General features: G+C 57.2%; 1 protein-coding gene across 1 annotated transcript; it reads right to left on the bottom strand.

Annotated features, from left to right (window-relative positions):
* Window positions 1-5,003: 5,003 nt before the first annotated feature.
* Window positions 5,004-14,121, bottom strand: Tbx2 (T-box transcription factor 2). Its single transcript, XM_052196839.1, has 7 exons — window positions 13,407-14,121; window positions 12,013-12,280; window positions 10,949-11,095; window positions 9,764-9,840; window positions 9,504-9,667; window positions 8,416-9,053; window positions 5,004-6,377 (listed from the first exon to the last, which is right to left on the bottom strand). Exons 1-7 carry the CDS (start codon window positions 13,799-13,801, stop codon window positions 5,931-5,933), a joined length of 2,136 nt encoding a protein of 711 aa, XP_052052799.1. The 5' UTR covers window positions 13,802-14,121; the 3' UTR covers window positions 5,004-5,930.
* Window positions 14,122-14,951: the final 830 nt, after the last annotated feature.

Consider the following 14,951-nt stretch of genomic DNA (forward strand, 5'->3'; position numbering starts at 1 on the left):
GAGCACTGGCTTGGGAAGAGTCTGTGACCTCTCTTGACCCGGAATAGGTCTCAGCCTTGCTTTTTCTCTCTGAAACGGAAGTTCCCATTCCAAGAATGAGAAGGAAATGTGTTTGGCATGGAGTGGGTGGTCCACGGCTCCCCTCGACAAGCTAAGGGGCAGCTGCCACTGAGCCAGAGGACATCCTGTTCTCAAGAAATAAAAACAAGAGTGAAGACAGGCCACATCTAAGATTCCCTGCTAGACGGATGTGAAGCCAGCAGCCATCTTGGTCTCCTGGGCTTGTCTCTAACCCAGGCTACTTCTCCCACAGCCAGATTCTGGCCAGGACCCCAGGGCTCAGCATCCGGCAGCAGAGGTCATGCACCCAGCCCTTCTGTCCCTTCCCAGCAGTGTGTCTGACTTATACCCACCATCACCTCATTAGCTGCTGCTGCCAAGGGCCCTGCCCACTGGATTGTGAAAGAGCCTTATCCTTTATTTACTGGATATTCCAAAGCCCTTCATTTCCCTGCACCCCAATGTCATCCCCCATGGTTCACGATCACTATACTGCCCCTGACTTGACCTTCACTGAGAGCAGGCCCTCATGAGAAAGTACTTTGAATATCATCAAGCTGTCAGTTCAGTATTGACTATTGAGCCCATGTAAGTAACCCCGATCTAGGGGATACCGTTTGAGAGGGGCCCTCCACTGGTACTGCTTTCTCTCTTTGGGGAAAACCTGCAACCAGTCTGTCAGCAACTCCATGGTGCGGAGGCCAGAGTCACCTCACAACCCATACATAGGGTGTGCCCCCCTCCCAACTGAGCTTGGTGGGAAGGTCGAACTGTGACAGCCACATCCCACAGGGACTGGAGGCAGCTGGAGCCAGCTGGTTCCCTGAGGGTTTCAGAACCTGGAATGTTATTTCCTAATTGGGAATTCATCCAGGCCACCAATCCTGACCCCACTCCAAGAATCTTAGCAACAGTCAAAGTTCCCAAGGTCTGTGAGTGGCTCTGCCTATCTCTCAGGCCCAGGTTCCTCAAGGGTTAGCTCCTTGTCAGGGGCGGTTGAGGTTGGGAGGGGAACACTTCAACTAGTCTCTCACAGGTCCCTTTGGTTTTGCTCCACACCATTTACTTTGCCAACCAAGATTCTGGAACCCAGAGAAGAAAGTGGTATTGTTCAGAGTCTCATGGCTAGCGGCAAAGTTTAGCTTTGAACTTCTCTCTTGTTCTGTTTTCCTACTGAGCGTCTGCTTTGCAATAGATGGGCGTCAAATGACTGTTAAATTACCAAAGGCTTCATCCTAGCCTCTGGTACAGCTTGAAGGAGAAAGATGCTGAGACTGAGGCAGCAAGTGGCTGGCTGTGGAAGACACGCAAGACTGATGGGATGTGGGCAGGTTTCTACCTGAATGTTCTTAAAAAGTGTATGTAGATGTATTCTGCCCGGGTGTGGAGCTGCTGGAAGCTTTGGTAGCTTCCAAGCGTTTTCTCTGAGGGTGTCATGTCTTAGCTACCAGGCCTCCCCTCTTTATCCACGAATGCCCAACTCAACCCCGACTCAACTTCTGGTTGCTCACCCCCTTCTTACTCAGCACTCTCTCCATCAGGAACAACTGAAGACCCAAAGCCTCTCCAGGACCTTTGATAGTCTTGTAAGATTCCACCCTGGGTCCTCAAGTGCACTGGTCCCTGGTGTATACCTAACAGCCTCTTCGTGTGACCTTGGAGAGCTGGGTGAGGCTGAGGTAGGAGCTGAGGAATGTCTTAGCCAACTCTTACACCCAAGCTTGCATGGTCCAATGGAGCCTCACATTCCAAAAGGGCCGGAGGCGTATTTTCCAGTGCTCATAGATCTCAGCTCTGACTGTGCTTCAGAGAGGCCAGGAAGGCCAGAGGCAAGCAAGCTCCTGTCCTGTCCCAGGAGTGATCTGAGCCCAGCCAGGCACATAGAAGGGCATAGCTTCCAGGAGCCGGCACTGCAGGGCAGCTCCAAGAGAAGAGCTCACATCAATGTTTGAGCTCTCTAGTCGGTGCCTACAGTGGGAGTCCCTCTCAAGTCTCTGCCTAGACCTACAGGTCTCAGGCTCTTCTCCGTGCTCATTTTCCTGGTCTCACCTCGGACTAGCAGGGAATGCGGGCCGATTGCTCGACTGGCCCCTAACCTAGAGCGCCATCTTGTGGGTACGTGGGGAGTTCCTGCAGCCTGGGACCTGGGAAAGTTCCCGGGTCTAGAGCAGCCAAGGCAAAAGCGAGTGAGTTCGGGGTCCTTAGCCCAACAAACCCGACGGCCAGACACGCGCCCCTAAGGGGGCCCAAAAGAAACTCCGGAGGAGAAAAAAATCCTCCGGGCACTAACACTTTCCCTGGGGGGCAGCCTGCGTGCTCTCCGGGGGATGCGGCGCAATGCCCCGAGATCACTCGGAGCACCAAGCCCCCTCCAACCTCGGAGTCGTTCTCCCCGCTGACGCCTATGCTTAGAACCGGAGGCTCTTGACCCTTGGTTGGACTCAGCCTACCCGGATAGTGTTCCAAATTTCGCGGTCAAGAGCGGAGAGGCGGAGGGAGGATGGGAAAAGGAAAAGAAATTGGATTTAGGGTCGCTCCCAAGGTGGGAAGGAGGGCCCAAAGTTGCAATTCTGATCTGTCCCAAACCGGTCCCTCCGCGGCTGCCTTCTCCTAAAGAAGCGGGGGGCGGGGCCTGAGCCCAGGCGGGGCGGGGCCTGAGCCCAGGTGGGGTGGGACCGCTGTCCCCGAGACGCCGGCGCGGCGTGCTCCTCCCGGCACCGTGAGTCCGCAGCCAGCTGGGAAGTCTGAGCCCGGTTCCACGCCCTCCGGGAAGGCAGGGCCTACTTTGGAGGCTCAGAAGCCCTCCACCGCAGCGGGAAGTTTGGAGGGAAGAAATGGCTTGAGGGTTCGGAAGCCTCGGATTAACCGCGTGGGAAACGCAGTGTCCAACATCTCAGGATCTATTCAGTTGAGCCGCTAGGGGTCTCACCGAGCCCCCAAATGCTGAATCTTCGAGTTCTCCGGTGAATCACATCCAGTCCTAAACCAGCGCACACAATTCTCTCAGACCCCACACTCCCCATAGCGTCTCTTGGCGACACGCTTCATCACCCATTCAGCAGCCCCTCGATACCCATCGCTCACACTCGCCTCTCTGATGACGGATTTGCCATCCAAGGGCCCTGGTGGCAGATGCTGAAGGGTTAAGGCAGCGGGTACGCGGGCGCCTGAGCTAATTGGCGACCCCAGAGACAATGAAGGCTGGAAGGCTGGGAAGACTGGTGGCTTAATTGGGTCTGGGAGTGGCCAGGCCTTTGTCTGGGACAAGGCCCAGCCCGTCGGCTGCAGGATTCCCCAAGCTACACTTGGCCTTGCAGCTGGGGCCCAGCGGAGCACTGGGGTGGCAATCCCGGGAGGGGTGTGTGTAAGGCCGAAAGCAAGGGGGCAGGAGGATTCTCCAAACCGCGCTGCAGGATCTGAAATAGCACCCCACCCTAGTTGCTATGACTTTGCCCGCCACCTCATGTGCTGCCCCCTGGCGTCCACAGACGGGGGGGGGGGGAGGGGAGGACACAGCCAAACTCCCAGCATCCTTTTCTGGTTGAAAGCAAGAGGCCACAAGAAGTCAGTGCACACCTGAGTCTGTGAATTTTACGGGGCGTTTGAACCCAAAGCGACCTCGAATGAACGCAGAGATAGGGGGAGATTCTCCGCGAAGTGGGGAGGGACTTTCCTTGTTCCTGCTTGGTTCGTGGGCCACACTGCTGTCAGTCCAAGCCGAGCAGAGCAGGGGAGCCATAGCTCACCCAGGGAAGGGATGAGACCATCTACACACACACACACACACACACAAACACACACACACATCACTTTCTTCCCCCTCAACCCAGGGAAACTCGAGGCAGTCCTCTTCCAGAGGAGCTGGAAACAGTTTTTCTTTGTAAATGTATCAGCCCAGGAAGATGTCCGGAGCAGTTGGAGTTCCTGAAACTTTCAAGAACTTTCAAGTCTACCTACATCTTCACCCTCCCCTTCAAATCACTATCCCTGATGTTCCCGGGCGAGTGGAAAGCCATACACTACCAGAGGTACACCGTGCCTAAGAAGGCAATCTTTTGGGGTTGGACGTCAGAACCTCCTGGACTTAAAGGCACGAAGACGGAGTGCCCAACGACTACCAGTCCAGGGACATGAAGTAGCAAGCTCCCCTTTCCCGACTACTTCGGCTGAGGACCGAGGCCCCTGGCACCTGGATGAGATTATCAGCTGTGGCCTTCTGGAGCGACGTGATGGGAGAACCTAGCTCTCCTTAACAGAGGGGGTCTCAGGGAAGCACCAGCCCAATGGGACCAGTGGGACGCTCCTTGAAAGTCGCCAGCAAGTTGATGCAAAGAGGGGACCGGATACGTGAGCTCTGAGGAGGGATCTTTAGGCCAGACTTTCCCAGCAGCCCAAACACCGAATGATTCCAGAAGGCAGACTGATGGGACAGAATTTGTGGTATTGAAGAAAAATGGCCACTCCTCCCCAAAACACACACACACACACACACACACACACACACACACACACACACACACACACACGAAAGGAGAAAGAAGAGTAGGGCCCCGTTTCCCAGATCATGTACCCAGGAAGGATGAAACAGGGGTGATGAGGGTCCACAGTGTCCTAGCAAGGGAGTCTGGAGTCCAGGCCACTCTGCTGCGCTGAGCTGCGGGCACACAGAGTGGCCGGCAGGGGGAGCCCGGGCCGCGGGCCTGGGTCGCGGGGGCTGCGGGGCGGAGTGGCGCCTCCAGGCCCGGCCTGAGCCCGGCGCCATCGCCGGCGCCGTGGGGCCTCGCGGCTCTGCACGCGGCCGGGCTGTGCAGCCGCCGTCGCCGAGGTGCAGCTGCGGGCCAGATAGGGGCGCCCACGTCCCCGCCTCGGTCCCTTCTTCAGCGCCCACAGAGCCCCAGCCCCGCGCGGCCCACAGAGCGCACAGCGCGGGTCACTTCGCATGGTAGCGTTTTTATTATTTTCTCGCTTCGTTCTCCCTCTGGAGCAAAAAGTGAAAACCTGAGGAGGGGCCCGTGGGCCGGGCGGGCAAAGCCGGGGCGCAGAGGCTGAGGGGTCCACGGGGTGGGCCTTCCCTGGGGTTCCGTGCCTCCCCCTCCCCCGGCAGCCAAGGATCCTGGGGCCCTGTACAATATAGATGCTCATGTAAAAGGGAAAAAAATTAAATGCTATGAGTTAATCTCTAAATATATGTACACAGCAATGTACACCTTCGAATAAATTAATACGACTTTGTATCTTCTGGGAACCTTAAAGCTTATTTACACAAATTACCATTTATTTCATAAATATCTTTTGCCCCCTGGGGACTCAAAGCAGAAGTGCAACTTCCTCCGCTGACCATAAGTGGACGCAGGAATGGCGCCTGTCTTTTGTGGGGTAGAGGTGGGAAGACCAAGCGGACAGGACTCCTCCTAGCTCGAGTCTACGCTGACTTCAGGCCTCCCAGGCCCCAGCATCCTCCTTTCTCACGACATTCGGGCCCAAGGCCAGGGATCCTGGGATGCTTGCCGAAGCGGAACACCTCTACCCTATGCACCTTCTGGCTTCCAAAGGGACCACTGGAAAGAGGCCACCCCCATAGTGCTGCAAGAAGGAGGTGCCCTGGTAGTTGACTCTCCAACAGAAATTTGCATCAAATCCAGGGGCTCCAGAGTGACTGTGTTCCAGGTAGACTGATTCCTCGGTTAGACCCCAGTATAGCGGCCCAGACCCCCGACCTGCCACGCGAGGCTCTATTCTGACCGCTGAAGCTTGCTTTTGCTTCTTTATTTAAATAAATACCCATTCTGTGCTGTACACGTCCCAGACAGCCGAGGCGGGAGCCCAGCCCGGGAGGCTCTCGTGTGGCAGTGCAGCAGCCAAGCAGCCCCTCACTTGGGCGACTCCCGGCCGGGGGAGAGGGCTCTCTGGCTCTCCAGCCCACTCACCAGTCTCTGGATGCTCTGCAGTTCACTGGCCGCCTCTTTGGCTGAGCCGCTGGGTGATAGGGCCCCGCGGGATGGGCCCCCCACTTTTCGGAGAGCCAGCTCAGGCAGTGGACTGGGCTCGCGGCTATTTCCGCCCTTGGAGCCCTCCGCCGCCAACCCGGTGGTAAGGAGGCTAGTGCTAGGTGGGATGGTGACCGGGATCTGGTAGGGGCTGAAGCGCAGGCGGGGCCGGGCACTGCCCAGAAATGGGCTCCGTGACAGGGAACCAGCGGCTGCGGCAGCCGCAGCTGCAGCGCTGGTAGCGGGTAAAGCGGAGGCGGCGGCGGCCGCTGCTGCCATGTAAGTGTACGGGTAGGGAAAGAGGCCTCCGAAAGTGGGCATTGGGATTCCCTGGAAGAAACAGAAGGCAAGAGGGTTAGACATCTGTCCGAAGTGTCTTTAAAGGTGGCAGCCCGGATAGTTCAATTAGATAACCCATGACCTTCTCGTTTAGGTTATAAAACCAGAATTCACATAGCTATAAAACCTCATGCTCACACGAGGAGGAGAAGAGTCAGTGTGCCAGGGCCAAACCCAGTGAGGGTGCCCATTACCTAAGGCGAGATGCAAAGGCCTGGCATCTCCCTGCTCTGTGCTGTGTGGTACGGTAGGGATAAGAGGATGAGCTGGCTGAACTAATATGGGCCTAGAGAGAAGGACCAAGGCAGGCCAGGTGGCAAGCAGGCAGCTGGGACTGTCATTTAGGACAGTGGCTCTCCCATGCCTTCTGTCTGCAGGACCCGAGGAACACAGGCTTAGAAAGCAGGATGATCAAGTCTCTTGCCTACTTGCCTGTCCAGGGGTCTCCTGCCTCAGCTGGGATCAGGTCACAAGTAACAACCAGTTTATAAACTGGCCTGACAAAGACCTGGCAGCGCTTCTGTGGCAGCTCAGGAGGGAGGGAATGCAGGCTTTGCTGGTGGGTAGCAGAGCAGCCAGGAAACCCTGGGCACAGGGCACTCAGTTCATGAGGCCCCATTTGAGATAGTCTGACCTGTGAGGTAATGGCGTATGTCCTAGAGTGTGTACCTGTGGAATGGGTGATGCCCCCGTGTCCCCAACAGTGCTAGAGACAAAGGAAGCCCAAGTCCTGGTCCAAACAGGGGAACCCAAGAAGTGCTTGGTCTGTAGGGATGGAAGGGCTTTCAAGACCCGCGTGCACTTCAGACGGGTACCTCAGGCTGGGAGGAGGGGAAGGAACTTCGACTTCTCTAAAATTCGGCTTTACGTAACATACAACTATAACTTTACCACAATTATACCAATTGATTTCTCATGAGTTCTGGGGTACTCTTTGCCTGGATTTATACCTATTGACCAGGTCATAGCCAGAAGCCCCAGCTTCCCCATATCCTCTGAAATGATGGGAAAGAGGCATTCACATCCACCCCTGCCAGAGGTGCAGCTCAAGCCTCCAGTCCAGAGTCCTGGGGATTCGGGTATCACAGACATTGCACGCACCCAGAGTTATGATAAGCTCTGTTCAAAACTCCTTTCAGACTTTCAGAGCCGCCCCCCCCCCACCGCTTACACATATTCACTTCTGAACCAAAGCCATTTTCTCAAAAATCTAAACTCCTGTTTTCCTTCCCTGGAGATATGATCTCAAGGGTTCAATTTGCCAGAAACCTCAGAGGAAAGAAACCGAGTGAAGGGAATCCAAATCTCTCCGCAGGGAAAAACCCACCCAAGTAACTAAAGAGGTCTCTCTGCATCTCCTTGCTATGCCCCGGCGGCCACATTTTCATAAACTCTCCCCTGGGAATTTAGAATTTCAGTAGGAGGTTGTGGGGGAACTAAGGCCCCTTCCCTGGATGTGACAGGAGAGTTAGGGACTCAGAGTGGGGGCAAAGACCAGTTTTGTCACTTGTCAGGACTGGCGACTTCCTAGAGGACCTTGAAAGGGCCAGGAATATCTGAGAGGTGAGTCATTTGGGAAGTCAGCTGTCCAGAAAATAACGCGAAATTCCCTCCTTCGTTCGTTCAGTCAAGCCTAAAGTTTTTCAGAGCCAATCACGAGGTAAAGATTTTCTTTCTCAAAAAATGTCCTAGGAACATCCAGAAAAGTGAACCCCATAAAACCCAGGAGGCAACCCTTAGTTAGTCATTCAGAAGAGTTTTGAGATGTGCTCTCTCACCCCTCGCTGGGGATATAGAGGAGCAAACAGGTCTAGAGAGGACCAGGGACATTCTAAGATCACACAGGGTTTAGAAGCAATGTCCTGGTTAGATCATGGGCAGTTTTAACCTTTCAGGACTTAGATGGTAGATCGGTTTTGGTTTCTCAGAGGATCTGAGTAACTATAACATCTCTGCCCACCTCAGCCACCAACAAGCTGCTGTGCCCCCCTCCTTCCTCCATCGGTTGCCGGCAGACCACAGGCCTTACCTGAGATGCCAGCATGTGCTGGGAGAGGTGGAACGGGAAAGGAGCCGCGGTGCTGGCTGCGCTGGCTGCGGGACCCAGCCCGCCTGCGTCCAGCCCCGCCGCGGTTCCGGGCGCTGCGCCTCCGCTATTGCCACCGCCGCCTGCCACCGAGGCTAGCAGATGACCCATGCCCATGGCGGAGAAGGCTCCGGGGCCCATGGCAAATTGTCCTGGGTGCAGGAAGAGGGGCTGGCCAGCTCCCAGCGGCCCAAAGAACTGCTGCCCGTGCAGGTGGCTGGAGAAGGCCAGGCCGGGCAGATGGCCCGCACCCAGGGGGGACGCACTGTCTGTCTGCACCACCAGCGGCGCCAGGCTGGGCTCCTTGCCCTCGCCCACGTCCTTGCGCCCTTCGTCCTTCCTCCGGGCCTCGGCGCGCTCCTTCTCCAGGCTCCGCAGGCTAAACGGGCCGTCCCCGCCGCCCTCCGTCGGTTCCTTGCTGCCCTTCTCCGGGCTGCGCCGCTCCCGGGAGCGTTCGGGTTCGGTCAAGCGAGCGGGGCTGGCGTCCCGCGAAGGGCTGCGGCCCAGGGGCGCTGCGGCGCGCTCCTCGCCCGGCCGCTCGGGCTCTGGGTCGCTGTCGGCTGCGCACGGCTTCTCTTCGGCTATGGGGAGGGAGGGAGGGTTAACTGGACGTCGCCGGAGACCGACGTGGCGCCCAGTCCCTGGGAACCTGGACCTGGTCACCGACACTTTAGACAGACCAACTGTAGGGAAGGTCAAGTTAGGAGAGCTTCTAGGGGCAGCTGCAGGTCACATAAATCAAGACCCTATTCCTACACTGGAAGAAAACGAGCTCTGGAGGAGAAAGCTTATTTCCGACCACATATCCCACAAGGGGTCCAGCTCAAAATTCTACCGATCGTCCTGGCTGCCAGGGACAGTCCTTATATGGGAGTACCAGACTGGAAGTTCTAGCTATATTCCCGTAACTTTTCTCAAGGCCTTTGAGATTAACCGATCCCTGAGCAAAAGACTGACTTTAAGGGGCACCCTAAGGGGACAGACACTTTCTTGGTCCTTCCCTCCAGACTCTGATCAACTGTGCCGCTCACCTCGGGCCCGGTGCAGGCGCAGAGGGCTGGGCGCTGCGCTGGGGGAGGGCGGTGGTTCACGTGCAGGCGGAGGGTCGCAGGAAGAGGCATCGGATTCAGCGCCGTCGCGCTCCGGCTTACAGTGCTCCTCATACAAACGGAGAGTGGGCAGCGATAGCTGCTTCCTGGGGGCGAGCAGAGGAGGCGGTCAGCCACCATTGTATCCTCCCTACTTCCTGCCACCAGGGGTACGCGTAGCAGGCCATCCACTGGTCTCTCACCTTTTCTCCCGACGGCCGTTCCCGGTGTCCCGGAAGCCCTTGGCAAAAGGGTTGTTGTCGATCTTCAGCTGTGTAATCTGCGGGGCCGAGGAAGTGGTACTAAGTCAAGACCTGACTCTTCTAGGCTGTCTGGGGGCACGCCCCCCCCCCCCAGGTCAGCAGCTACAAGCTGCACAGTAGAGAGCTGGGGTTGGGGGTGGGGTCGTGCCACCCGCTTGGGATAGTATGCAGAGAAGTGAGGCCGGCAGACAAGCATCTAGGAAAATGACTGGATCTCTGCATCTCCAAAAGCCTTATTCAAGAAATAATCCCTCAACACGCACACACAGGCCCAAGCGAGCAAACAGGCTCACGGTAGACACAAAGGTTAAACTTTTCCGCACCCGATCACAGACAAACACAGTGCCCGCACACCCAAGTCCGCAGGTCCAGGCAAAGTCAAGTCATTGCACTCACAGGCCCAGAAGGGCAAGTTCACAAAAAACTAAAAATATGCAAACAAGCACGTATAGAATCCAACAAATTGACTTGCTTCCACATAGAGCTAAGACACTCCATACAATGTTCCTAGCCAGGCAGACCCCCTGGTTTACACAGACAGAACCAAAGACACTGGGACCCTCTCATTTGATCCACGGTGATCTACAAGGGCCATTTCACCTGAAGGAGAATTCTCCCAGCCTCTCCCAAAGGGTGTGGGGCCTGATGGACCCAGACAAGTGGCTTAGAGGAGCACCAGGGCTGTGCCACCTGTCCCACTCTGGCTCCCTTGGAGAGTAAAAATTGGACCCTGAGTTCCTAGCATCTGTAGAGCTCGGGCAGATTGCCCCAGGCGCCCTCTTTTCATTTAGACTCCCAGTCCTGGGCCAAGAAATGAACGGATAAAATGTAAAAATGTCAGCGGGAGCCTGAGTCTCTACTAATTGCTAAGTAAACATCTCCACTCCAACTACCCAGCCCAGCTGTGTGGAGTGCCTCAGGGGAGTACGCGTGTCTGTGTGGGTATGAGGGGGAGCCCAAGGGATTTATGTGGGTGCTGCTCGTCTGAATCTGAGTGGGTGGTGAGTTCTTGAAACTCTCTGCAATGCTGTTATCAGGTGGGTTTGAATGGAGGCTTGGAGCCTGTAAATGTTGGGGGGTAGAGACGGATGTAGGGGCCAAGTCCACCCCCACCCCCCAGCACACCTTGTCATTCTGGTAGGCAGTGACGGCGATGAAGTCAGTCTCTGGGAAGACATAGGTGCGGAAGGTACTGTAAGGGAGCTTCAAGATGTCATTGGCTCGCACGATGTGGAAGCGGGGCTGGTACTTGTGCATGGAGTTCAGGATGGTCTGTGAGGAGCAAGAAGAGGTCAGCCCGCAGTTCCCAGCCCTTGTCTAAAAGCTTCCTGCGACTGACCCCCCCCCCCCTCTCTCTCTCTCTCTCTCTCTCTCTCTCTCTCTCTCTCTCTCTCTCTCGTTTCTGTTCGTTCACCTGCACTTCATTTTTATATTTTCTCACACTTTTTTCCTTCTCTACAGCTATTCTTTCTTTCTCTTACACTGCCCAGTTGGAAAAAGAAACGAAACAAAACAGACAAATAAAATCCATTTCCATTCTTTGACTTCACTTTCCTGTGACATTATTGGGTCCTGAGATACTAAGGAAAGAAAGAGTGTGGAGAGGTGCACAAGGGCTGGCTGCGATGCACTAGGAGACTCGCTTTGCCCAATGAACTCCCCATCATTTGCTAGGACCTTGAGTCAGATAGAAATGGGGAGTTCCTCACTACTTTGCCTGGCTGGACATCTGCCTTAAAGGAGGGCGAGAATTCCAAAAGGCCTGAGGAGGGCAGATTTAATGTCTGGATTCCCTTACCCTAGGTAAGGGTTAGCTACAGGAGAAAGCCTTAGCAGGTTGTCCAAGCGCACATCTACAGGTCCTTAGCGCAGTGACCTCCACAGGGCCCAGGTGGCTTGGCCCTTTCACTATAGCACCTGCTTCACTCTCTAGGAGGGGCTCTCAAAATTCTGTCAGAAAGGCACTGAGATTGAGGGCAGCCTGGAGCTTTCCACAAACTGTTGACTTCTCCTCAGGCTTGCAGAACAGGGCTCTGGAAGCCTAGGCCTCAGTTTACCTGGGCCACGGAGCAGTGACTCAGAAAGGGGGACTCGGGGGTTCAACTGATGCTCCCCTCTAGAAGTCCTCTAGCTTCCTTCTACCCGTTTGACCCACCGCGCCCAGGTTCTCCCAGCCTGCGCACACTCACAAAGCCATGCTTGTCCGAAATGTTGTTGGTGAGCTTCAGCTTGTGGAAGGCCACAGGCTTGGCCATCCACTGCTCCCCTGTGGCCGGACTGTCCGGGTGGATGTACATGCGTTTGGGCATCTCAGGGTCAGCTTTGCCTGCCACCATCCACCGTGAGTTGTGAAACTTATAGCGGCAGTCATCGGCAGCCACAATGTCCATCAGCAGGATGTACTTGGCCTTCTTGTCCAGGCCGCTGACTCGCACCTTGAAGGGGGGGAACATCCGCCTCGGAGGGAGGGAAGGGGGACATGCCATTGGGACCCGGTTCTTCTTTACCCCTTTCCCTTCCCGATGACGTGACACCCCGCCTGAAGTTTCCCCATTTAACGTTTGTCACGTCCTCTACTTGCGCTGTGATCCTACCGCTAATGGGGAAGACCCAACCTGTGTTTGTTACTCCCAAGACATCTTATTTCTGCCGGCCAGACCCTGTTTTGTAAAGCCTTGGATTAGTTTTGCACTCCGTCTGGGAACCTTTCCTCCACTCTGATCCGAGATGAGGGGTGATGGCCACCCAGGAAAGGAAAACTAGGCCCTTCAGCGATACGATAAGCTGGGTTTTTCTGAATTGCTCTGAAATTCGCAGAGAGGAAATAAACTCTTGGGACAGGACTGGAAGAAATAAACTAGCAAGGTCCTTGTCTGGGGAAATGATTTAAAGCCTTAATCGGGGAACCCTAGCCTAGTAGAATTTCGGGGGAACAGGGTGAACCTGAGGCCTGGGCTTCCAGAGACTGAAGTGCTGGGAGGACTGGGGATTGTGCTTTTCTTCTGGCTTTAAGGCCTCAAGAGGTGGCTGGTCCAGAACTCCAAGCTCCAAGGACAAGTAAGACTCAGTCCAAGGCCTAGTGGGCTCCACAACTCTGCTGGAACCAAGTGGTCGGCCTGGAGCTAGCAGGAGGTGGGATGCTAGAACCACTATGGACTCCGGTGATCGGAGCGGAGAATCCGGGAAAGGTCCCTTTTCTTAGGAACTCCAAGACCGACCAGGAAACAGGAAAAAACAAAAAAACAAAACAAAACAAAACAAAAAAAAAAAAAAAAAAAGAGACTGCAAGGGGCGGAGGAGACCCACCAGAGTCGTGCCACCGGGCCTTTGAGACTCAGAACGGTCGGGACTATTCTTTAGGAGCGTGTTTTCGTTTTATTTCAATCGAGAGATGTTTGCTTTTCTTTTTCTTTTTTTAATTCGCTCCGGAGCCAAACGAATAAAAAGTCAGCTTGCTTGTCTGTGGGGAGGAGCGTGGCGCCAGGGCCGGAGCTGGAGGGAGCCGAGAGAGCATCGGCTCGGTGCTGGTGGGTGCTGTCCGGTCCCCGAGCCCGCCCGCCCGCTGGCCTCCCGGCCGCCCTACCTCCCGGACTTGGTGATGACCATCTCGGTGCCCAGCTTGTGGAACTGGTCCCACAGCTCCTTGGCCTCCAGCGTCACCTTGGGGTCGTCCTCCACCTCGTCCTCGGGTTCCAGGCTCTTGAGCGAGCGTAGATGCGCGGCGGGCGGGTGCGGGCCGAGTGCCGAGACGTGCAGCCCCGCCTCGGCCGCCGCCGCCGCCGCTGCTGCCGCGGCCGCCGCCCCCGCCAGGCCCGGGTCCGGCAGAGGCTTGGCCAGCGCGCCGGGCGGCAGCGCTAGCGCCGGGAAGAAGGAGGGCTGCGCTGCCGCCAGGAAGGCGGACATGGGGAAGTCGGCGGGCCGTGGCGCGTGGAACGGGTGGTAAGCCATGGCGCTGGCTGCCAGCGCCGGCTCTCTCATCGGGACATCCGGCCCAGGCACCCGGGAGCCGGGGCCGGGGCCGGGGGCGCGCGCCTCGGACCCCCGGCCCGGGCGGCGGCGCGCGCGGAGGACGGACGGCCCGGGCGGCGGGCGCGGCAGCGGCTTCTCTCGGCTCCCCGTCCCGCGCACCTCGAGGGGCGCGGGGCTCTGGGCGCGGGGGCGGAGGGGGCTCTGCGCGGGGCTGGGCTGGGCTGGGCTGGCCTGGCCGGCTCCGGCGCCGGGGACCACGCGCGACTGGTTAGATCTTGTCCTGATCTCTGGAAAACTGTGACTATCTCACATGTCCTGCCCTGTTCGGATCCCCAGCGCTAACGAGCCAGGCCCCCCTTGATTGCTGATTTTACGCTTTTTGGACCAATTGTGGGTCTCCGGGGGCGGGGTTTTGACAGCTCAGGCCAAGCTCTGGACGGGAGGGGGGGCCCGGGAGAAGGTGTCGGAAGCCTCAGCAGTAAGAAAACATGTCAACAGAATAAAATATTAACCAATGACGGGCCAGCGGGCCCCGAGACCCCTCCCCCTGGCCTGGCCCCCACCCCGCCGTCCGCGCCGCCCGCTGCCTGGCCGAGGGCTGGAAAGCGCAGAGGGCCGATCTGACCCACGGAAAAGGCCTGAGGCAGGGGGCGCCCGGGTCCCAGGGCCTTGGGGAAGGACCCCTAGCCGCATGCCGGCCCCAAGTGCAAAGCATTGACACGTTGCGGAGAGGAGAGGGGGCGCCCTTTCCCTCCCGCGCTGGGAGGCCCGGCCGCTCTGGCCTGCGCCCCAGCCTGGCCTCCCACCCCACTCCCGGTCACCGCCCCGGGTCCATGCACTTCGGAGGGAGGCTGCGGGCACTGGAAAGCGAGGCCGGTGGGCGGGCAAGTCAGGAGGCTCGGGCGGCCGAGGTCCCGGAGCCGAACTCAGGTGGCAGGAGCCGGTGAGTGGGGAGCCATGGCAGAACCCTGACGGGGCAGGCGCGGGCGGGAACGGGACGCGGCCTTGCGCTGGAGAAATGAAGGGACACCCCCACCCCCTCACCTGCTCCTCCCCTCATAGACTCAGGAACCTGGGGTTCCAGGAGGGCCCGGCATTTAGCCTAAACTAGGTCTGTGTCAGGTCCGTAAGTCAAAACCTTCTGGCGAGTGGGAAAATG

Source organism: Apodemus sylvaticus, chromosome 10, assembly GCF_947179515.1.
Source record: "Apodemus sylvaticus chromosome 10, mApoSyl1.1, whole genome shotgun sequence".
Classification (NCBI taxonomy): Eukaryota; Metazoa; Chordata; class Mammalia; order Rodentia; family Muridae; genus Apodemus; species Apodemus sylvaticus.